The sequence below is a fragment of the Sander vitreus genome, chromosome 8 (assembly GCF_031162955.1).
Source record: "Sander vitreus isolate 19-12246 chromosome 8, sanVit1, whole genome shotgun sequence".
Taxonomy (NCBI): Eukaryota; Metazoa; Chordata; class Actinopteri; order Perciformes; family Percidae; genus Sander; species Sander vitreus.
Window position 1 is genome coordinate 15,302,193 of NC_135862.1, and position 22,992 is coordinate 15,325,184.

General features: G+C 38.9%; 4 protein-coding genes across 5 annotated transcripts; 2 read left to right on the forward strand and 2 right to left on the reverse strand.

Annotated features, from left to right (window-relative positions):
- Window positions 1–595: 595 nt before the first annotated feature.
- LOC144522150 (ras-related protein Rab-8B) lies at window positions 596–3,321 on the reverse strand. The gene is made up of 8 exons (XM_078257009.1): window positions 2,842–3,321; window positions 2,204–2,264; window positions 2,059–2,119; window positions 1,908–1,985; window positions 1,681–1,770; window positions 1,509–1,574; window positions 1,365–1,415; window positions 596–697 (listed from the first exon to the last, which is right to left on the reverse strand). Exons 1-8 carry the CDS (start codon window positions 2,963–2,965, stop codon window positions 605–607), a joined length of 624 nt encoding a protein of 207 aa, XP_078113135.1. The 5' UTR covers window positions 2,966–3,321; the 3' UTR covers window positions 596–604.
- Window positions 3,322–3,421: 100 nt separating this feature from the next.
- On the forward strand, window positions 3,422–6,704 carry rps27l (ribosomal protein S27 like). The gene is made up of 5 exons (XM_078257010.1): window positions 3,422–3,530; window positions 3,823–3,963; window positions 4,647–4,755; window positions 4,973–5,083; window positions 6,456–6,704. The coding sequence occupies exons 2-5, from the start codon at window positions 3,958–3,960 to the stop codon at window positions 6,482–6,484; spliced, it is 255 nt and encodes an 84-aa protein (XP_078113136.1). The 5' UTR covers window positions 3,422–3,530; window positions 3,823–3,957; the 3' UTR covers window positions 6,485–6,704.
- Window positions 6,691–14,874, reverse strand: dnaja (DnaJ heat shock protein family (Hsp40) member A). Of its 2 annotated transcripts, none has more exons than XM_078257008.1 (9): window positions 14,788–14,874; window positions 11,053–11,217; window positions 10,538–10,680; window positions 8,527–8,701; window positions 8,338–8,442; window positions 7,922–8,149; window positions 7,582–7,812; window positions 7,374–7,474; window positions 6,691–7,258 (listed from the first exon to the last, which is right to left on the reverse strand). In XM_078257008.1, exons 3-9 carry the CDS (start codon window positions 10,667–10,669, stop codon window positions 7,043–7,045), a joined length of 1,188 nt encoding a protein of 395 aa, XP_078113134.1. In that variant the 5' UTR covers window positions 10,670–10,680; window positions 11,053–11,217; window positions 14,788–14,874; the 3' UTR covers window positions 6,691–7,042. The 2 variants fall into 2 exon arrangements, with proteins under 2 accessions (XP_078113134.1, XP_078113133.1); XM_078257007.1 differs by lacking the exon at window positions 14,788–14,874 and adding an exon at window positions 14,505–14,594.
- Window positions 14,875–17,911: 3,037 nt separating this feature from the next.
- acsbg1 (acyl-CoA synthetase bubblegum family member 1) lies at window positions 17,912–22,974 on the forward strand. Its single transcript, XM_078257019.1, has 14 exons — window positions 17,912–18,019; window positions 18,483–18,538; window positions 18,660–18,928; window positions 19,048–19,136; window positions 19,266–19,386; window positions 19,467–19,547; window positions 19,632–19,781; window positions 19,863–20,039; window positions 20,364–20,545; window positions 20,669–20,902; window positions 20,998–21,212; window positions 21,379–21,518; window positions 21,837–22,083; window positions 22,662–22,974. The coding sequence occupies exons 1-14, from the start codon at window positions 17,973–17,975 to the stop codon at window positions 22,736–22,738; spliced, it is 2,085 nt and encodes a 694-aa protein (XP_078113145.1). The 5' UTR covers window positions 17,912–17,972; the 3' UTR covers window positions 22,739–22,974.
- Window positions 22,975–22,992: the final 18 nt, after the last annotated feature.

Below are 22,992 nucleotides of genomic sequence, written 5' to 3' on the forward strand. Positions count from 1 at the left end.
ACATTTTTCTCTTTTCTATCACAATGCTGTGACTCCTTCGAGGCACACATGAACAAATAGAAATGCTGCCAGTGCAACAGGAGAGATTATAGGCATATTAGTATACATGAATTTACACAGACAAATACAATCAATGCTGAGACTTGATATGTCTATCTGACAGCATCATCATAGTAAAATGATGACAATATGTATTGTGTATAAAACAATGCTACAATTTATGAAAGAATCTGAATGTCTCCCCCCCCCCATTTATAAGATAACTATCCAGAACTTTACTATATTTAATAAAGTCTATTTTCATAAGATCCAACAGAGGTATTATAAATGCCAGCAGACCAGGGCAAGGCCAGCTACAAACCAATGCTGACGATCACGCACAAGTCTTCTGCATGAGCGGATATACAGTATCAGGCCTCATTCCTCATTGATCCCCTTCTGGTCAGCAGATCAGGATGACATCTCAACCACTTATGAACCCGTGAGCTTCAGCAAGCATTATGGCCCTCTAAATATTACCACTGCTGCTGCTGCTGCCAGGATGCCTGGGAGGCAGAAGCCCGCCAAAACAGCAAAGTCATGCTAGAGTCGTGAGCTGAGCACCCTAGAGGAGCGAACACTTGAAGAATTTTATCCTTTTCGACTTTTTCTCAGTGATCTTGACTGGTTTGCCTGATCCTCCGGCATTGTTGTCAGTCTAGCAAGGAAAGATATGATAGTGGAGAAATGTTATAAACAAAGTAGGGCTTTACAAGCCATGTCAAGGGCGTAGGTTTAGTTCCTACATTTATATTCATATCAATCTAGCAAATAAACATTATTATGAAACTGGTTATCAGGCTGTCCAAAGTATAGAAATACTAATGTATGTTCATTGCAGTACTATTGATAAACTAATGTCAATTAAAACATTTGGGAAACAAAACAAACACTGTCCAACAAAAAGCACTGTCCAGGTACAAACATCCACCTCTCAGAGGAGAGGGCAGTTGCCTCTTAGTAGCCTGATAGGCACTCGCTACTGCTTGCAAAGCTTAATTGCTGTGAGTGAAGGAATAATTGAAAACAACCTAGATGAGCATATCAACATTTGTATCAGCTCCTCTTATCTAAAAAAAATAAAGGTGATTGGACAGTAAGAAGACTTTTTATAATAATTAAATTTGAAACCTAAAATAATGTGTGTGTGTGTGTGTGTGTGTGTGTGTGTGTGTGTGTGTGTGTGTGTGTGTGTGTGTGTGTGTGTGTGTGTGTGGGGGGAACGACAAAAGTCACTTTTGGAAAAGTGAGAGGGACACGTGCCCCCCAACCCCAGTGGAAATGACACCCTTGGCATCAATTATAAGAATCTATTAATCACTTACTGTCTTTGAGCTCAGATTGTGTAATATGTCCCTTCCCATGTTATAAAAAGCCTAGAATGACAAAACAAACAAAACATGTTAAATGTACCTATTTATTGGCAATGTTACATCATACTTTCAGGGTTAAAAAAAAAATCTGCTTACCTCTTCTACATTTAGGCTAGACTTTGCACTGGTTTCCAAGAACTTAACTCCATAATCAATAGCCAGCTACAGTAAGTAAGATAAAAATACAATCTTAGTGTCACTCAAAAGTGCACAGCATTTCAATTTGTTTGAGACTGCTTGTTAGTAATGACTGACTGCGGAGACTCACTTTTTCACCTCTGTCTTTGGACACTTGTCTCCTGTCAGCCATGTCACATTTGTTACCCAGGATCATCTTCTCTACATCAGACGAGGCATGCTGGGAGAAGTTAAAACACTCCTTATGCAAAGTTGTTTGTATGTCACTCTCGATACACAATATCAGCAATTTCTACCAAATATAAATTAATTTATGCAAAAAGTATTAGTTAAACTACTAATCAATTCATAGCTCACCTCTTCAATATTTCTAATCCAGTTTTTTATGTTTTCAAAGGACTTCTCATTGCAGATGTCATAGACCAACATAATGCCCTGTAAAGAAAAACAATATCTCAGATCCAGTAGGGGTAGGAATCACCAGAGGCCTCATGAAGTGCAGACTTACCATTGCTCCTCTGTAGTAAGCTGTAGTGATGGTGCGAAACCTCTCCTGCCCTGCAGTATCCCTAAAAGCATCAAATCAATGCACAGATTTGTGTCACACTCAAGATATATTTTAAATAGAAAAAGCCTAGTCAAATTACACTTACCAAATTTGAAGTTTGACTCTCTTTCCATCCAGCTCGATTGTTCTGATTTTGAAATCTATTCCTGCATTTGAATAAACAAACACAGGCAGAGCGGTATAGGCTGATGCTTACTGCATTGACTAGTTACAAACATTTTGCTCATGCCTAATGCATTATTGCAATAAGCCCTTTGTGAAGGAAAGTAACTTGTTCATGGACTGTTAATCCTATGTCAAGTTGTAGGATGATAGAATTCAATGTCACAGCACAACTAGCTGCTGCAGAATAATGTGAAGCTTTGCGGAGGATTAAACAATATAAAAATTGGAACTGAATGGAACAAAATAGGCTTCACATTTCTATAAGGTTTCCAAAGGTCAAACATATTTACTATAGTTTGTATCTCAATAGTTAACCTCACTGGCGCCTATGAGCCATCAAGGACAGGAGAGCATTATAATGTGTTTCTCAGTTCCATTGTCTTGCTCTTATGCAGCTCCTGTCCCTTTAAACAATGTGAGTCTGTATAATATTAGAAAATAGGTATTATTCCGACTATATTGATCACCTAGAGTGCAATGCAGTAAAACATAGTATTCTGTTGATATGGTATGCATTATGTCAGATTTATCTTTAGGGGCGGCTGCAAGGTAACTCACCTATTGTAGATATGAAGGTGGTATTGAAGGAGTCCTCGCTGAATCTGAACAGCAGACATGTCTTGCCGACTCCGCTGTCTCCGATGAGCAACAGTTTAAAGAGATAATCGTACGTTTTCGCCATTTAAACACACTGTAGACTCCAACGTTTCGATAATAGAAGGCCGTACTCAGCCGGTATCCCCCGTCTGGAAATCCTCAGCTGTCAGACTGGCAGCAGACCGATGTCGAGATGAGTGATGTCATTTTCTACTTTGCATTATGGTCTACGTAGTTTAACTCTTGAGTTTAAGGGATACGTTTCCTAGGATGGCGCATTGACGCAAAGGATGGCGAAGGCAATGGCCCGCCCTATTCTGCCTTACTCTGTCTCTGATTGGCTTACCTACCCTGTGCCTAAACCCAACCAATCCAATTAACGAGAGAAACGAGTACCAGCCAATCAGAGGCAGAGTAGGGCGGGTCATGCCTTCGCCATTATAATACAATCATGCAGGGAACGAAAATGTGTAGCCAGGACTTGATGCGTAGACAGTAGTCTTTTCTTTCCTTCTTTTTTAAACAATCATTGGCTCTTATGAAAGGACGAAATACAAACATAGCAGTTGGTCGAATACGTCCATTATGTTTTCTGCTTTTTGATACATTTAATTTGTAGTCTCGCATATCTCCACAGCGCTGTCTGTGAGGTAACTATCTTACCAGATATATCATAAGTCAATATAGGATATTTATTATATGATGATTTGAAAAAAATAATACATTAACACATATCAGATGTTTTATGAACTGCAACAAACACTGCTATTAACATGGGATGCAGCTGCCAGATTCCTTTATATAAGTAGTTAAAAAATATAAAAATATATATATATATATATAATTTATAATCAATGTTGCTATTGGTTGCTCACCAAGACTATCTTAAGACTTATCTTTCCTTGGCCTAAGACTAATTTTTTTTTCAAAATGTCATTGAAGGCCATTCTCACAATATTCAGTGATGGCATATCTGGCAACCACTGTACTTGCAATTGCAGTACTGCAAAGCTCCTGTTTCTGTTCTGTTCAACCAGCCCCACGTATGTGCAGGAAAGCAAGCCTAGCACGTTGAAAATGCCTGTAAGTAATAGTGTTTTTTTGTGGTCATTTCTTTTGTTTGAGTTAATACACCGTGTTGTCAACTGTCAGTGCTTCTTGTCGAGTTACCACATCAGTTGTGTTCGCGGTCTGAAACCTCGAAGTTGTATTGTTGATATGCAGGCTAACGATAGCAGCATCAGCACATGGCGTGAAAGTTAGCTTACATAGCGTTAGCTGTCTGACATAGGCGGCGACTACTTGCTGAAACGCAACTGTGTCATGATATTAAATGTGTGTGCGAAATAGCCTGTTGCGGAGTAATTTCAGGCCGAGAATAACAGAAACCTTTTTAATGTTATTTTCTTTTAATCAAGGCCTGTCTCATCAAAATGGAGAATACTATCACACTTTAACTAGCATTAACGTTACTTTTATAGCGTAAATAAACTACAGCGTAACTTTACTTTTTTATGTTCAGTGTTTTTCCAACGTCCATGGTATTGCTAAAATGTTAGCTTGCGAACTTAACATCTGGACTAATTAGCCGTGATGTTCGTAGATTTAAAATCAAAACAAGACTTACCTTGTTTATCACAGGAGTAGTGTTGTAACGCTAGTTATTAAAACATTAATAAGTAATGTAAGATAATGCACTTTACCGCATGCTTGATCGCTTTTGCACAAACGTAAATGTCAACTGTGTTTTGTATTTTTCACTTTAGCTGGCCAGAGACCTCCTCCACCCTACTATTGAACATGAGAGAAGACAGCATAAAAAGAAAAGACTTGTTCAGAGTCCTAACTCCTACTTTATGGACGTAAAGTGCCCAGGTAACGTTACGTCTAACGTTATACAGTAGATGAACAGATGCAGTGTTTTTAGGTGGTGGTTGTTGGTCATACATTGGCTGAGTACTCAAGTCATGGTTTTTTTTTGGTTTTTTTGAAGTGGTTTAGCCATCTTCTGCATCACATTGCGTTCATGAAAACTTGAGATTGAATTTATAACAGTTGGACCTATTATTTGTTTAAATCTGTTTCTTTGCAGGCTGCTACAAGATCACCACAGTGTTCAGCCATGCCCAGACTGTGGTACTCTGTGTGGGATGCTCAACTGTGTTGTGCCAGTCAAAAGGGGGAAAGGCCAGACTGACAGAGGGTAAAACAACCACAAACTTAAATAATGCTAGTGCTGTAAAGAGTGTGCTAAAGCTCACTACCTTTAGCTGTACATATAATGCCGAACTTACACCAAAAGACTTTTCAAGAGATTCCACTGTCGTAGCCAAATTCCCAATATCGGAATGAAATCATGAGTATTGCTGGGCTTGGGACGCGCTCCCGTCTTCTCAATCATTTGGTGTAAGGTGGTCATAAAACTCAGTCAGATTCAGTCTTTTTCCCGTCTCGACAAAATCAAATGCGTTTGATATTATCTAAGTTTAAGTCTTGGTCGTGAAGTTAAATCATGTGAACATTGTCAACAACCAATGGGTGCGCTCCCTTCAGCACCAAACAGGAAGCCGCAAATGCTTGTTGTTGCTATGGCGCCGCACTAAGCTAAACGTATAGACTGTATATAAGAATGGACCAACAGATCCCGTTGCTCTGGACGGAGACCAGCGAAGGCCTTTAGAAGCACTTTTCCGGTGAGCGCTGAGCGTTACTGCGCAGCCTCCAACTGAGAGAGACGACGTAAATGTGACGTGAGCAACGTGTCTGAAAGTTGTAAGTCTTCTGGTAGCTGTGCCAAGAGAAATCTCAATTATTCCCAATCTTGCAGAGACGGAGAGCGTAGGTATATGTAAGGAGATAACATGGACACAGGCTAATTATTGCTAACTAAAATGCTAGTTAACATTAGTAATTCAACTTTAACAGCTAATGTAAGTCCAAACTGCCTGCGAGCTCCTCCTGTACTATACGGTAATTCCTCTACTATGCGACAGTAAGTTGCGTGGTTATGACACAATCGTTAGCCGATTTTTACAAAAACGTATACTACGGAGCCATAACGTGAGATACAAGGTAATGGAGCCTTTTATATATTGTCGTGTTTCTTTAGAAATAAACAATGGCCAAATAGTCTTTAAACGCTTCAGATGTAAAGTTATTCGCTGTCAAAATGAATGGCAGTCAATGGAATGCTAACGTCGGGTGATCGCTTTGTAGCATCAAAATGGCGCCATAGGACATTTGAGCTCTGAAGCGAAGCTTACCCCCTTGGCTAAACGCTAAAGAGGTAAAGTTGCAGATTTTCAACCCTTCTTAAGCACGTCATCCAACGCAGACCTCCGGGTACTGCCGCCATTCATCTACATGTACGGCAGAAAAGAATCTGAAAACTTTCCCTTAAGTTACCAGCTACTGCTAGCTTGGTTAAAGTTTTCAAAACAAATCTAGTTGTCTTGCAAGATCCCCAGTCTTTACATAAACGTTAGATGGTGTCAGACTAGCTATTCAAAGTCTTCTAGTGTATGGTAGGCATAAGTTGTTATAAGGCCGTCTAACCCATTTTATTTTTTTTACAGGTTGCTCTTTCCGGAGGAAGCAGCACTAAAGGGACTGCACACTAGTAATCATGTCTGTAATTAAGCCATGCTCTTGTGAAATCCCTTATTTTTCCATGGATTACAATATAGCTGTGCATTCACTAATGGCAGGTTCTGTCACTGTACAGATGTCCAACTTTTATGATAAATTTATAAACTAGCAAACATTTTAATATGAAAGATAAAAGTAAAATCTAAGTCAATAAAGAAACAGTTATAAAATTTGAAGCATTCTGGGACTTTTATTGAGAAATAACCAAAAGTTTGTCATGACTGAAATTACCTTCACAGAAAGCATACAAGTGGTCCTTTCAGCTTTTGGGGGGAAAAAAAGGACTGACACCAAAATAGTTATAACTTGGGGAGCACAAATGAAACATGAAATGAGTACTCCACTTGCATATTTGTCACAGGAGAGTTACACAAAATGGCTTTGGCAACTGTTTTAAACCTAATGTAACTTATTTGTATAACATCACTTTATGAAAAACAGTTAAAGGCATCTTCACACAACATTTTCTTTAACGACAAAAACCACATGCTCTACAACATTTAAAAAACTACGATCACTGCGTCTGACATTGCACTCCGCTTCTGGGACCCTCTTCGTCTTCCTCGTAAGCTTCCCTACTGGTGCTTCTCTGTTGTGTCTGCACATCCACCTCACACAGTTGCACCTCCTCCATGTCATCAGTAATCATCACATCCTCCCTGGGAGGAAGCAGTCTTTCCAGCTGGAACATGAGATGCTCTGGAAGCCAGTGTTTCTCTGGAAATTCCACCTGTGGGATGAATTACAATTACCTTAAATTAATGTTTTCTCTACAACATAAGCATCTGATTTCAGTCCAAAGCTCTGTCACACTAGTGAAATGTTTTATATTCAGGGTACCTTACCTGGAAACTAATGATAAGCTGTCCTTTTTCATAAGGATCCCTGTAAATTGGCATGCCCTCATTTTGAACACATCTGATGTCACTGTGCTTGATTACTTGTCCTGATAAGATAAGGGAAAAAAAAAAAAAAAGGTTCATGAAATCTGAATTACAAATACAGTCTACCAGACAAGGCAGCACTAGGGACCAGCTAATCTCAGTCAATTACCTGGCTGTGAGCTGATGATGAGCATTCTGTCATCTAGTGTTTGAATGGTCTTCTTAAAACCACACAGAGCCTCAGCAAGTTTGATGTTCATCTTCATTGTCAAATCATCGTCTTTTCTTTGGAACACTGGGTGCTCCTTCTGATCCAGAACAATGATTACATCCCCAGGCTCCAGTCCAGGTTCCTGGTCGCCTTCTCCATTGAATGTAATTTTCTGACCATCTCTCATACCTAAAAACACATTTATCTTCAGTTTAGTTTGCAAAAACACATTACACTAAAATATATATATATATATATATATTTTAAATGGAGTATCTCAGATGGCTAAATAACATACCTTTGTCAATGTGAACTTCAAGAATTTTCTTCTTGCGTTCTACTTTGCGTCCATTGCAGTTCTTGCAGCGGTCCTTAGCGTTAAATTTCTCACCCTGTCCCTGGCAGTCAGCACACATGCTTTGGATCTGCTGAATCATGCCTGGCCCAATCTGTTGCACCTTGACTTGTACACCTCTTCCTTTGCAAGTTGAGCACTTCTCCAAGGCACCTTTCTTACCACCATAGCCTGTAACAAAAACAGGATAATGTAATGACCATTGTAACAATTTTAATTATATATGGGATTTAAAAAAACAAACAAAAAAAATAAATTATATATATATATATATATATATATATATATATATATATATATATATATATATATATATATATATATATATATATATATATAAAAAATAAAACACTATGTACCTTCACATTTTTCACAAATTACACTCTTTTGAAGTCCAAGCTTCCTGGTGCTGCCTTTGTACATCTCCTCCAATGTAACACTAAGCTGGTGGATGACATTCTTCCCTACAGGAAAAGCACATGTATGCAAGTTGTGGGTATTTGAATATAATTAACAGCCTGCAGCAAGATTACTTATATAAATCTTACCTCTTCTCTCTCTCTGCATCCTTCCTCCACCTCCAAAGAACATGTTGAACATGTCCATTGGGGAAGTTCCTCCACTCATGCCTCCCTCTTTGATTGCTTGTTCTCCTCCTTGGTCATACAAGTCTCTCTTCTCTGGGTTTGACAGCACCTCATATGCTTGAGATATAAGCTTGAACTGTGGCAATAAAAACAATATGTTTTTGAAAACACTGTATTTAAAGCTTTCACAAATAATTAATCACCCCACTGTTCTTTTTAGTAAGTGGCAATGGCTGATATTAGTTTCATGTTCCCTGAACTAAAGGTTATATAAGGAATACTTGGTGTACATGTTCAGCATATTCTATGATAATGACACTGAATTTGCAGAAGGCTAGCCTTTGTAATGCGTCAGACCAAGTTCTTCCCAAACTCATCAGTCTAATGAACTCTGGACCGTTAAGATATATAGTCTACAAGGACCTCTTCATTAATTATGTTTTAAACATTCATTTCACAACCTTTGGCATTCTAACATGAGCAATTAAAATTATTTTTTATTTATTTTATTTTATTTTTTTTAAATTGAGCTTTATTCATCTTGCATGATCTATGTATCTCTGCATTTCAGCCTGTTTTACTTCTTGGTGTATGTTGGTATATACCAAGTGTGAGTTTTTATCTCTTTCCAATCCTGCCTCTGGTGTTTCCTCACTGTAAATTGATTCATTAATGACAGCGTTTCCTCAGTTCCTGTTTTTAGAAAATGCTGTTATTATTGGGTGTTTTACTAATTGCAAAGCCATTTATTGCTTTGGGTGGATTCTGTGAAGTACTTTGTTATATTTTATATAGGGCTGTCAGCGTTAATCGCGATGCGATTAATTTTTTTTTTTTTTAATCGCATGCCAGCATTTATTTATTTTACACTTCACTCGGCTTTGCGTCGTGCCTAACAGGCTACTATTTTGACCCTTTGCAGCACCGTTACTTATCAAGCTGCCACTTCCTAACACATCCTGCTGTTTGCAGGCTGCAGGCATGATGGAGAAACACAGCACCAATAACTCTGAATGGAGCTTTTTATTTTCCAAAACTCCCAGACAGCTCGTAGACAAGTCGAAAGCCATATGCACGTTGTGTAAAGCCAAATTAAAATATCACCAAAGCACGTCAAGCTTGAGCTTCCACCTACGGAGCTAAGCATAGTAGTACAGTTAACGTGATGCTACCTGCTAGCGGGCTAAACGGGTGGCAACTAACTGCAGACCTGTCAGCATCGTAGAGGACTCAGGTCTTTAAGACGTACTATGGTTGACCTGTCTCGTTGCCGTTAAGACAGACAGTAGTTTCACCGTACACATACCACACGGAGAAAGCAGCCACACTGGAACTGCTGCAAGGTGCTGCAAACGCTGTCTCATTAACTGGTCATCACTGAACGTCAGTGAGTGATCAACATTATTTAGGAGTTACTAAACACTATATTGACTCTAGTAAGGATAGGGATTTTTAGTTTTTTAGTTAGGTACTTGGAGGAATTGTGCAATAATGACAGATTCACACATTTTTCTTTTGTTTACAGTAAATAAATACAAATCTTAAAATCAAGTTCATAAAGTAACTTTCTTTGCATTCATTTGATTCCCAATCAAGATACACTGGTAAAAATTGCTTTCCATTGTTAATATGTACTTAAAAACTGTTCTGAAATGCAAAATAATAGAATTTGAATCATGTGATAAAATATGTGATTAATCGCGATTAAAAAAATGTAATCGTTTGACAGCCCTAATTTTATATGAATGAAAAGTTTTATACAAATAAAGTCTGATTGATTGAGGGCTGATGTCCCTGTATTACCCTAAACCTAAACAGAGGTGCTGCGAGATCATTCCAGAAAGTTCCAACGATCAATCCAACAAGGCGTGCAGTTTATAATTAGAAAGGGCATAACAGTCCATAAACGGCTGCAAGGACACCCTAAAGGTCTCTAGCTAGCTATCACGTTATGTAACCAACGCTAACTTACCTTCTCTCCTTCATTCGGGTTTTTGTCGGGGTGATATTTCAATGCGAGTTTTCTGTAAGCTTTTTTGAGTTCCTCTTGTGAGGCTTTGGGGCTGACACCCAACAGATCGTAGAAGCCGGTTTCGTGAACCATGGTGACAAAACCTAAAACAAAATAAAAGCACAAACACATTAGCATAGATCCAACGCTATCGCCAGCGTAGTAACAGTAACGTTAAGCCACATGTCAAAGAATTAACGTTAGCTAACAACAGTATTATCCAATAAAGTTCACATCAGCCAGAGCGCAATCCTGTGCAAATACGTTAAGGAATAAAAGGTATACATGTTAAACGGATAACGTGAGTAAACGTCATCATGGGCAGCACGTTAAGTTACATGTAAATTCCTTGCAACCATATAGCTAACGTTAGTTGCTTAGCTATATTAAGGTTAAGATTGAATGAAACGGTTAGCATTAATTAGCCATATAGCTAAATTACGTTAGTATTTAAAAATACAGTGTAATGTACTTACTTGTCAGATGATATTACTATACTATCTTTCGCTCGAATTACGCTGAGGCTGGTGAAGGAAGATGGCTGGTTCTTATAGCCGCTCGGCTCCACAGTGCAGAACTTTCTGGAGAGCTTTGAGAAAAGTGGCCGGATGTGTCGTTAGACTGCAGAGTCTAGAAAAGACCTGGGAGAGGGAGGGCGGGGGAGGAAATAGGAAGGGAGAGGGAGGGAGGGAGAGGGATACAGTCAGTTAAGCTATGTCTTGATCTTGAAAGTCTACATTATTGTTTTGGTGTAACATTAGTGTTGATAAAAGTACAGTGGGCCAAGCTATGGTGATAGAAGTAACGTTAAGCTACTACGATATGTTACTTAACAGTGCAGAAATACTCTGTTACAAGTAAAAGTGCTTCATTCAAAATTTAACTCGACAAGGATCATACAAAAGTAAAGTAGGTATACTAGCAGCAAACTGATGCAACTCAACGAGATCGTCCCGAATTAAAAATATGAGAAATTGTATTTGTGTGCACACCCTACTCTAATCCATACACTAATATACCCTTGAATTGGAAAACAAATGAGGGGTTATTTGTGGAGGACTGTGTGCCTTAGGGTATTCAAGTGTAAAAAGTAGCCTACAAAATACTTACTATGCAGAAAATATGGGGTTCCATTTGTGCCAAAATGATGTCATAGGAAATCTAAAATTGATTTTAACAAAGATAGCCTTACTGGTTATTGAATTGCATGAAAAGTGCATTGAGAGTGGTTTAGAAGTAAGCTAGACTAATGACAAGGAGAACACATCGACATACATAACAGGGACAGGGACAAAGACACATGACATCCGGGTTATGTTTACATCCGGTGTCGCAGTGGAATGCTTCTGCCAGCAGCACATCATTACGGCTATTGAGTTCACCCAGTCCCTTTCACATCTGCCACCAATACAACTTAACGACGTAGAATGACTTGCTGACAAGTGGTCCCTTTCTTCAAGATCGAATCTTGATAAAGGCTACAAGTTCTTCGTTGAAGTTTACCTGGTTGATTATGAAGGTACATGTTTAGCTTAATTTAGCTAACATTATCCCTATGCTAGCGAAGGTTATAAGCTGACAAGTTTCAGTTTTACAGTGTTTAGACGTTATTTTTGAGTAGTACAGACCACAAACTCTTGTTGCAGCTTCTTTTTAATATTACTGCTGTTCGCTACAGAGTCTCGACTGTAAGATAAGAGTCAGTAATGTATTCATGGCTAATGCTGCGCCCTTTCTTAATACGGATCCGTCCACTGGCCAATGTGTATCTATCCTCAGGAGAAAAGTGCTGACTGCACACAAAGTTGCTGCCACGAAGAATCCTAACACATGGTCCCTCATCTCTCCTGATCGCCCTCACCCAACGGGCACGTATTTCTCTATCAAAATGGAAATCGTAAAAACTCAGATACGGGAATTTCAGTTTGTTGTTTGAACAAAATGGTACACTGCCATAGAAGAAGGCAAACCCTCTATATTTATCTAGCTATACTGCACAACAGTATTGAAATAGGTGAGTTACTATACATTCATGAATAAAGTAACCACCTAAAAAAGCGTTAAGTAAACTTGTTACAGTACAGACAGCAATGTAACGTAAGGTGACCAGATTTCTGAGACAAAATTCGGGGACATTTTCGGCTCAAGCGTAAATACCTCCAAAAAAGGTAATGTTATCTTTGTAAAACTTAAAACGGGGACACTGCCCCAGGGGTCATCACAAGACCTAGAGCTGCACTGGGGCACAAGCCCCCCTAGGGGGGGTCCATGGGCATGCTCCCCTGTAAGAACATTGTCTATTTTAAAGTTTAAATGCATCAATCTGGTGCACTTTGAAAAGAAATTCAGAGGTAAGACTTGATTATTCTTATCTATGGATGTAAATACTGTATTTGTGCTGTAGCCTGAACTATTTTGCACTTCAGAATTTTAACCATGCACACACAGGTTGAATAGTTTTTTTCTTCATATTTTTGCATTAATGTCACTAGGAAGTATACCAGTATAAATATATATTCATATTTGTAAGTGGGATATGTACAAGTAAGTGGGATTGTCTGGAATCTGGCAATATAATAACCATTATGGTGTGATACACTGGCTAAGCAATTTACAAAAATGTCTGTGCTGACAGACTCAGCACAGTTTACATGAGAATACATTATAATTTTGGCCCAAAGCTGGAGACCATGTAGAAATTTTGTTGCAATTTCAAAACCGGATTACCCGGGAACTGCTTGTTGTACCGATGCATGTGCTGAGTGAAGAGTTTGTGAAATATTTCACAGAGAGTAATGGTGTGCAGAGATTTATGCAGAATGCAAATATGATAACATTTTATGTAAGTTCAATGTTAATTTTCTCGCAAACCTGGCACTAATATCATTGGAAAGCTTAGATTCTGGTTGAGGTGGTTGTGCCAGACTCACACCTTTGGCTGAGTCTCTATCTGTCAGAGGGAGAGCCGGTGTGCGGTTGTGAAGAAGTTGGTAATTTCACGGCGCAGATTAACACTTTTGCATGCACTATATCCGTGTCACATTCTCATTAGGGGCTGAGCCCCCCTAAAGGTCTGATCCTAGAATCACCCCTGCTGCTACTTCATACTTGTACTCCACTACACCTCAGGAGGAAAATGTTGTAATGTTTACTGCACTACATTTATCTGATAGCTTTTGCTTTATTGCTTCACGCTGGGCTTGTTTCTGCAACAACTCATTGAGTATCGGCTACAGTTAAAACTATTGAGGAAATATTTTCCTTTTACATTGGTGCAGTATTAAACGAGATTGCTGCAGTCGGCAAAGGCGAAACAAGCTACAGTGTAAATTAATGGACGTCAATTGTCCAGCTTGTATTTACGTTCATAAAAGTGCTCGTTTTGCCGCTGACAGGCTCAGATTAATATTCTAAGTGTCTGACAACATTATGGAAAGGAGGTCGATCTTTCTGTTAGAAATCCTTTTTTTAAAGATAAAAAGTCCGCAAAATTGCGTTCGCTAAACCCACCAGACTCCATGTAAATAAACAAATTTTAGCATCGTAAAATATTGACATTCTAGAACATATCTGAGCTCTGAGCAGCGCTTGCTCTGGCTTGAGTTTGCGCGTGTAGGGTGCGCGAGTCAGCGCGACTAGCCTATATGTTTGGTCAATGTTTTCTTTCTTTTATTCCAATTTCGGGTCTGTCAGTCACAGTGAAAACCGGGGACAGGTCACCGAAACCGGGGACGTCTGGTCACCCTAAATGTAACGCTACATTTTAACGTTAAGGGTACCTGGTACTAAAGTTGCTGCTAGCTAACGTTAGCCTACTTTCCTAAGGCAATTTAAAATTGTGAATTAACAATAACGTTAGCAAATTACAAACCATTGCATATACGTAAACACTATTACTCTTAACTTCACTAATTTAACTTAAATATACCTTTTGGAAATTCTTCAAGTAGCTAGTTAGTGGTTAACAGTTGTATTTCGGTGAGAACGGAAGTGAAGTTAAACTGCTACCCGGAAAGGCGGAAGTTAGATGACGTCATCGTGAAAAGGGTCTATTGTGGCTGTAAGCAGACCAAAATAATGTTGCCGCGAGGGGCTAAACACTGAGAGATACACATTGTGACGTGCTCAAGATTGTTTTGCAACGGTTTTTATTCTTCTTCTTCCACACGTAAAATACACTTAGCACTGCAGTTACCAAATGTAATTGTTACCTGGTGAGTAGAATAATTGCGTTAATGCAGCGTAATGCATGATGCGGTCAACAGAAAGTGTTCGCTCCCAGGCTCACCCCCTCTCTGTCAATGCCCAAAAAACCCAGATGCACAAGTGAAGCAAACAAATAGATTATCACTTCCGCTCAAACCGCGATGAAAACGCCCACCACCTGCCATATCAGTGCACAACACAATAATCAACAAACATAAATGAGACCATAAACAACATCCAATATGTGGCTCCTACAGAGTCTATTGGGAGATCAACACATCAGGGGCCTGTTGCACAAAACCAGGATAAGGGATTAAGCCGGGATATTCAAGTTATCCTGGATGAATTTAGCTTTTATTTGGTTGCACAAAAGCAGGTTGAATTAAACCCAGCCAAGTAACCATGGAGATTTATTCTTTGCAGCTAGCCTGCTCCAGAGCAGGCTAGATTAATCCTGGAGTCTGATGTGTTAAATCAGCTGCTGCTCTGATCCGAAATAAACGTGTTTAACAGTTATTCCGTTGTCTTCTGAATGTGTTCTACTTTATTTTTATTAACATGCATTATTTGTCACTATTGCGGTCACAAGTTTGATTTAAATCCTACTATTGCAGTTGTTTGGATGGTAAGAAATGGTTGCACTGGCACCGGAGATAAAGTGGGACAATGCGCTGCTCATGGAGAGGCGGGGGGAGGCAGGGGGATCCTCCTACACCGTGCAGCGGACTCTAAAGGAGACTTTTAGCGTCAATAACGACGACAATGGCACCTGACCAAACGTCCGTATTTTACGAGATGGGAGTGAGAATCTGTTGGAATGCCACAAAGCTTCTTAATCTTTTTATTTTGGTGCCGTCACGCATCTTGGAGCTTGGGAGTGAGAAAAAAAAACATGAATAATAGGCTATATTGTTTTACAGATATGCTTACAGTGTGTATTGAAGTCACTTACTTCTTTTTCTAGTTTTTGTCCAGTCATGTTTGTTCTGTATGAACATTAATTGTAGAAAGATATTTAGAATTATAGCTTATAGAGATTTGTGGATATGGTTGTAAAACATATTCTCTCATTATGAATAAGGGTTTGAAATTAAGCCTAGTTCTTAGGGTAAATTGCCCGAGGAACATGAATTCCCTCTGCTCACTTTTAAGGCAAAGTAGGCTAAATAATAAAACATTTTATTTATATAGTACTTTACAGGCTACTCAAAGACACTTTACAGTAAAACCAGCACATTTAGCACATAAAAACAGATACAGCAATAAAACCAACACAAAACAAGCATATTAAAAGCAGTTAAAACTTTGTAAAAATGTGGAGTGAATAGTAGGCCCTAAGTAGATCTTTTTAAATCCTTACGCATTGTTTTGTCTGTTGGACTTTTTCTCTTTGTCTGATAACAACAGCCGTATTTCCCTTTTTGCATATTATATGTTTCACCTTCTCGTAATTTTCCATTAACAGCTGCTGCTCAGCGGGTTAAACATATGCCGCACGCGTCTTCTCCATTTCTGCATCAGTAAATCTGTGACCGATACCGTGGTCTATTTAAGAAAGCTGTGAACGTGCACTTATCCCAGCTATCTACACCTGGCTTGACATAGCTTCACCTTCTCATCCTGGCTCGGCAAACGTGCAACCGATTAAGCCGCGATGAGCGGATCACACTAAGTCAAGTTGCGCTTTTTCAGTTATCCTGGATTTCTTCATTCTACTTTTGTGCAACAGGCCCCTGGACGACATGCAAATTAAAACAGTCAAGTGACAGGAAGTACAACAAGATGACAGAAGTACAGTTTAAAGTTGAAATGACAATCAACTTTAAACTGGTGAGCAATCCACCTAGACAATCAGATTGTCAAAATCGTTTTGTCACAACTGAAGTACAGTTCAAAATTGAATAGACACAGACAAACGTTTTGTCACATGTTCAGTTGAAAATAGACGGTGCACATGTGACATAATTTTTTGGCACAAATTGTAAGTAGCCTAACTATAAACTAAAGCAATTGAATAAGAAAAATAAGAGTGAAAAAATAGAATATTTCCCTCTAAAATGTAGTGAAGTGGAAGTATAAAGTAGCATAAAATGGAATTAATAAACTTAAAGTACAAGTCCCACAATTCTACTTAAAAATACATTACTTGACTAAATGAACTTAGTTTTATATACCACCATGGAGTCAAGGGCTCGCAAAGCATTTTACATGAAATAAGTTAGTGATTTAACAACAAAAATAAAATTGTTACCTCCAGAATATGTCTACAGAGTTTATTGGGGTTTATTGAAAGTCTGTCATGGAAGTAAATTTGAATGAACTTTAAGAAGTTCAAACATTCTTTATATCTAAGAAGGTCTTAGGGACTATATATCAGAACAGGACATAAAGCTGTGGCAGTTTATTTTTGCCATCGTTGCCAAAAATGTCCTAAAAATCTTTCAGCATATTGTAATTAAAGTGGTTTTAGAGAAGACTAGACTTCTGCACCTCATCTTGGCTCTGCATTCAGGCTTTAGAAAATCTAGCCCGTGATGGGATACTTTGGTCAATCACAGGTCATTTAAAAGATAGAGAGCATTCCTGTAGCTGCTCTGTGCATGTCTTGTCCCGTGCAACAGAGAGGGGAGATGAATAGCTGCAAGAAGAGGTCTTACTCTACTTCAAATTCTGCGGTGTGTTTTTGCTTTCCACTCACTGCAACTTAGACAGCTCATATAAAGCCACATATAAACCCAATTGATCAACCTTTGGAATACTGAACTCAAACGCTGGGCTATTATAATTTCCATCAGATATATACTGTAACTCATATCGCTTGGTCAAAGTTGAAAGTGTAGTATTGTTATGTGTGCAATTTAAAATGATAATCACACTGTTTTACATATGAAAAGACTACGCTAATTTAAATTCTGGACATGTTCTTGAGCGAGCGGACCAATGGAGTGCACACATGAACTTTCTGATTTGTTTCGCAACCATTACCGACTTTATGAGGCTTGTTGAACCGCATGTCTTTTTACTTTACCAGTTCCTGAATACACGTGGTACTATTTAAGGGTGCGCTTGTTCAACAAGAAAAGATTTTCTGTTTCACACCAGTCTGATTTTGAAAAGTTTCTCTTTTGAGCAAATCAAGAGGCTTGATCTGACATAGCCTGAGTCACACTACCAGGAGATCTACAACAGTATGGAATTTCCTGATGAGAAGAAGGGAGATGATCAACTTGAGAACAGGTAAGCAACCTAAAATGAACTGTTTTGTTTATTTTAAAGAGGACAAGGAGATGTTTAACTTTTCAGTTAAGGCTCAATGAACCAGATTTACCAGTTAGAATGCAAATTCACTACAGTACAATGCAAAATTAGAAGTGTGATGACAGTTGCACCAGATTTTGTCACTATACTAGCATACTTTGTATTCTTTAGAATCCAAATCCAATCTTTGGTTAAAATTTAACAAAATGTATAGTTTTAATGAGTAAGAGTGAACTGTCTTTCAGGTTTCATTGAACATATTCTGTCAAACAAAGCAAGAGGGCTTTAGCTCTGTCAAAAGCCTGACATTGTGTTGGTTAAACAGCACAGCTGAAAGTGAGACCCATGTGATGAAATAAAGCCAGCAGCACAATTGTGACAATGTGATGTGGAGTGTATGAGCTCTTTGGAGCCCATGTTTCCTCATGCCCATGTTTTTCAGTGTTCAGGAGTTGATGGCAAACGTGCAGACAGATACCAAAGGACTTGCCTTTCTAGGTGAGTTATGAGCACATGGGTCTACTGAATGAGAAGACTGGTCAGACAACAGACGTGGCTTTTATTCATCTGTGGGAAGCACTAGATTTGTTTTTCAGATTTGCTTTCTTTTGCTTCTCAGGAAAGCAAAACAAAGAAGAGGAGTTAGCTGGCACACCTCTTGCTCAAGCTCATTCTCTTTGGACCACAGATGCTAAGGGCTCAGTAATACTGAGAATAGAAGAAGAATGTCCAGAGGAACCTGTTACAGTTCACCAAATGTTCAAAGCCTCAGTTGAAAAATATGGAAACATGTACGCCCTCGCCAGCAAGAAAAACAACAAATGGGAAAAGATCACTTTCTTAGAATATTATCAACTCTGCCGCAGAGCAGCCAGGAGCTTTATAAAGGTATGTTGTACAAAAAGAGAATGTATGGTCTGTAAAACATACTAAATTCCAACTATTGAGTACTATCAATGGGCAGATTTGTAAAAAAGAAAAGACAAAAAGTTTGTCAATGTGTGCAGCTTGGTTTAAATCGATTCCATGGAGTGGCAATACTAGGATTCAATTCAGCGGAATGGTTCTTCTCTGCAGTTGGAGCCATCATGGCAGGGTGAGAAAGATGCATCCTACAGCAACAAGAGCACAACTACACATTATATTAAGTTATTGTGCAGTTTTCATTATTTCATCTGCTCCTGTTGCAATAGCACTGACTATTGTGTCTGTATTCATCCTACAGGGGCACAATGACAGGAATTTATGCCACAAACTCACCTGAAGCTTGCCAGTATGTGGCTAGTGACTCCAAAGCCAACATTATTGTGGTGGAAAACCAAAAGCAATTGGATAAAATCCTGCAGGTACTGTCACTTAAATATATAATGGTCTTTACGCATATGCAAAACATACTGTTGTAAATTTCTCTCTCTTGGTACCTTAGATACGTGATAGTCTGCCCCACTTGAAAGCCATAGTACAGTACAGTGCATACCCCATGGAGAAGATCTCCAATCTTTACTCTGTAAGTCCTCCTGACAGCACATGAAATGATCAAAGTGACCGTTGAGCTCAGGCTATGATGCTGTATGTTGCTGTTGTGGGGTAGTGGGAGGAGTTCATGGAGCTGGGTCTGGAGGTTTCTGAGAAAGAGCTGGATGACATCATTGCCAGCCAGAGGGCCAACCAATGCTGTGTCTTGATCTACACCTCTGGCACCACCGGCAAGCCGAAGGGAGTCATGCTCAGTCATGACAATGTAAGCTTTCCTCTGACTATTCTTAATCTGTACTTATTCAGAGTCAGATGTTATTATTATTAATCTATGATGAATATTCAGATCACATGGACCGCCAATCATGCCAGCAGGGCCGGAGACTTGCAGCCAGCCGACACTAAACAGGAGTCACTAGTGAGCTACCTGCCTCTCAGCCACATCGCTGCTCAGATCTATGATCTCTGGGCGGGAATCCAGTGGGGTGAGCTGGTATACTTTGCACAGCCAGATGCCTTAAAGGTAAATAAAAATGCCTAGATTACACACACGTTGGTTTTTAAAAAAATTTCAGTTTAAAGGTCTGAAATTGGGCCTTCAAAGTGAATATCATTTGTTTAGGAATAAGCAGTCATCAATCAAACTTTTACTCTATAAGGTAAAAGCAATGAGGTCCAACTAGTTTTCCTCAGATCTCCCCGTGTTGTTCTCTTAAATAATACTAACATGCACAATTACACAATTTTAGCTGTGCAAGAGATGAGCGGTGATGTAGTCAATACAAAATGACAGTTGACTGATTGAGTATATGTGTTTTTAAGCTCTTTGTGTACTTATTTGTTGTAGGGAAGCCTGATAACAACTCTGCGAGAAGTTTGTCCTACATCCCACATGGGTGTCCCACGGGTATGGGAGAAAATGATGGAGAAAATAAAACAGGCAATTAGTGAGTGTGGATATGTGAAAAAGAAGCTGGTGACATGGGCAATGTCAGTCAGTCTGGAAGCCAATCAAACATGTACGCAAAAGTAAGTGGTGATGAAACTTAACTTTTGTTAATAATTCAGGGATTTAAATGACACACCAAACAGCATACATAAATGCATTTTCAGAAACAGATGGTTTAATTATATCCATTTTTCCCCCCGCAGGGATGATGAGAAAGCATTCCTCTTTACCATGGCTGACAGCCTTGTGCTGCAGAGGCTTCGGGCTGAGCTGGGCCTGTCTTGCTGTCAGAAGTTTTTCTCTGGAGCAGCACCGATCGGTAGTGAAACAGTGCAGTTTTTCCTGGGCCTGAATATCTGGTTGTATGAGGCATATGGCATGAGTGAGAGCACAGGACCTCACTTTATGTCAGGTCCCAAAGCTTACAAACTACCAAGGTAAAAAAAAAAAAGATCAGACATACAGTTTGTCATGCTGAAGTGCTTTTTAAATGTTATGAATATAAAATAAAGATTTTTCTTCTCTGACAAAGCTGTGGTAAAGTGGTGCCTGGCTGTCGATACAAAATGGCCAACATAGACTCTGAGAAAGGCGAAATTTGCTTTTGGGGACGTAACATATTCATGGGTTACCTCAACATGGAAGACAAAACAAGAGAAGCTTTGGATGAAGATGGATGGCTGCATTCTGGGGACCTAGGAAAGATAGACGAAGAGGGTTTCTTGTACATCACAGGGCGAATAAAAGGTACAACAATCTGAGCAACTAAGGCTATTGTTAGAAAATTGCTTGCTCACCTTCTGTACATTACCCACACCTAAGTGCATGTTGTTCTCGACAGAACATACGGCTCCATTATCCTTGTTACAAGTCATGTAATGTCAGGGTGCCCTCTCTCCCTCTCTCCATTCAGAGCTGATCATCACAGCTGGAGGGGAGAATGTTCCCCCTCTTCCCATTGAGGAAGCAGTGAAGAAGGAGCTACCTATCATCAGTAATGCCATGCTCATTGGGGACAAGAGGAAGTTCTTGTCAATGTTTTTAACATTGAAGGTAATCTGCCATTAGTTATTTTCTGGATAATGGAAAATGGTATGCTGTACTGTATTCTTGACATTAACCGTATCTCATGTAAAATCACGTTATGTAACTGTAGCCTATCTTTGCAAATAAACCATGTATGGACATACATTAACAGTTTAGCAGTTTTAATTTAATGTTCTTCTTGTCAAGCTCCCTAAGAGAGATGTGTAACAAACCAGGGAATGTTAATGAGGTGAAGCAAAATAACTGGTTTCACAAATTACTGCAATTAGTCATGATTTTATGTGTAAATATATATGATTCCAGCAGTTTAATTCTGTGTCCAAGTGTTGTAGCAATACAGAAACCATGGAGCCAACAGAGGAGCTGAGTATGGAGGCTGTGGAGCTTTGCCAACAGCTAGGAAGCCGAGCAACCAAGGTGTCTGACATCATTGGGGGAAAAGACAAAGACGTGTACCGGACCATTCAAGAAGGAATCAACAGGGTCAACGCTGCCGCCACCTCTAATGCCCAGCGCATACAAAAGTGGACTATTCTAAGAAAGGACTTCTCTGTTTCTGGAGGAGAGCTGGGTAAATCAGTAGACAATGTTAAATACAAAATAGATTGTGCTTTATGTATTTAAAGCAGAGATCTTCAACAGGGGGTCCTCAGAATTAGTGCGGGAGGGCTGGCAAATTATATATAAAAAAAGAAATTGTTTTCAAAAATTAAAATAATACATAATATATATATACACATTATCATTATATACATTAATATGAATCCAACATATTAATAGCAAAGATAAATTGGCCTATTTGTGTAAAAATATATATATATACATGTATTTACATATTGAAGATAAGCTTACTATAGATATATATAGATATGGTAGCCGCACAGTTAAGCCTAAAGATTCACTGTGCCTTTCACATGTATGTTTAACGTTAAAACATGATGTATAAATAATTAATAATAATAATAATTTATCTTCATCCATTCGTCCCAGTTTAATATTCACCTCCGTTGTATACAACATACTGAGTAGGGAGACCCTCTTTCAGCTGAGGGATCCCTGGCCTAAAAAAATGTTGAAGACCCCCGATTTAAAGCCATGCAAGTTTGAGACTGCAGCAAACTATTATATTATATTGTTGTCTCGTTCCAGGTCCCACAATGAAGCTCCGTCGCCCTGTTGTGTTGGAGATGTACCACGAGGTCATTGAGAGCCTCTATCAGGAGTAGTGTCATGTTCCTAGATAGATGACTGTGTAACTGTTAGTATGAAAATCACTTGTCACTTGAGACAGGCATGAAATTTAATTATATGTGTCTTGTGTTCAGAATGCATACAGTAAATAGTAAAGGAACCATATTTTTAATTTTTTATAATATTTAAGTTTTAAGTAGTGAATAATACTGACCATTTTACAAAGTCACACCATTTTGTTGCATCTTCTCATAGGCTGAAATATTTGTTTTTAATTCATATTTGTCTC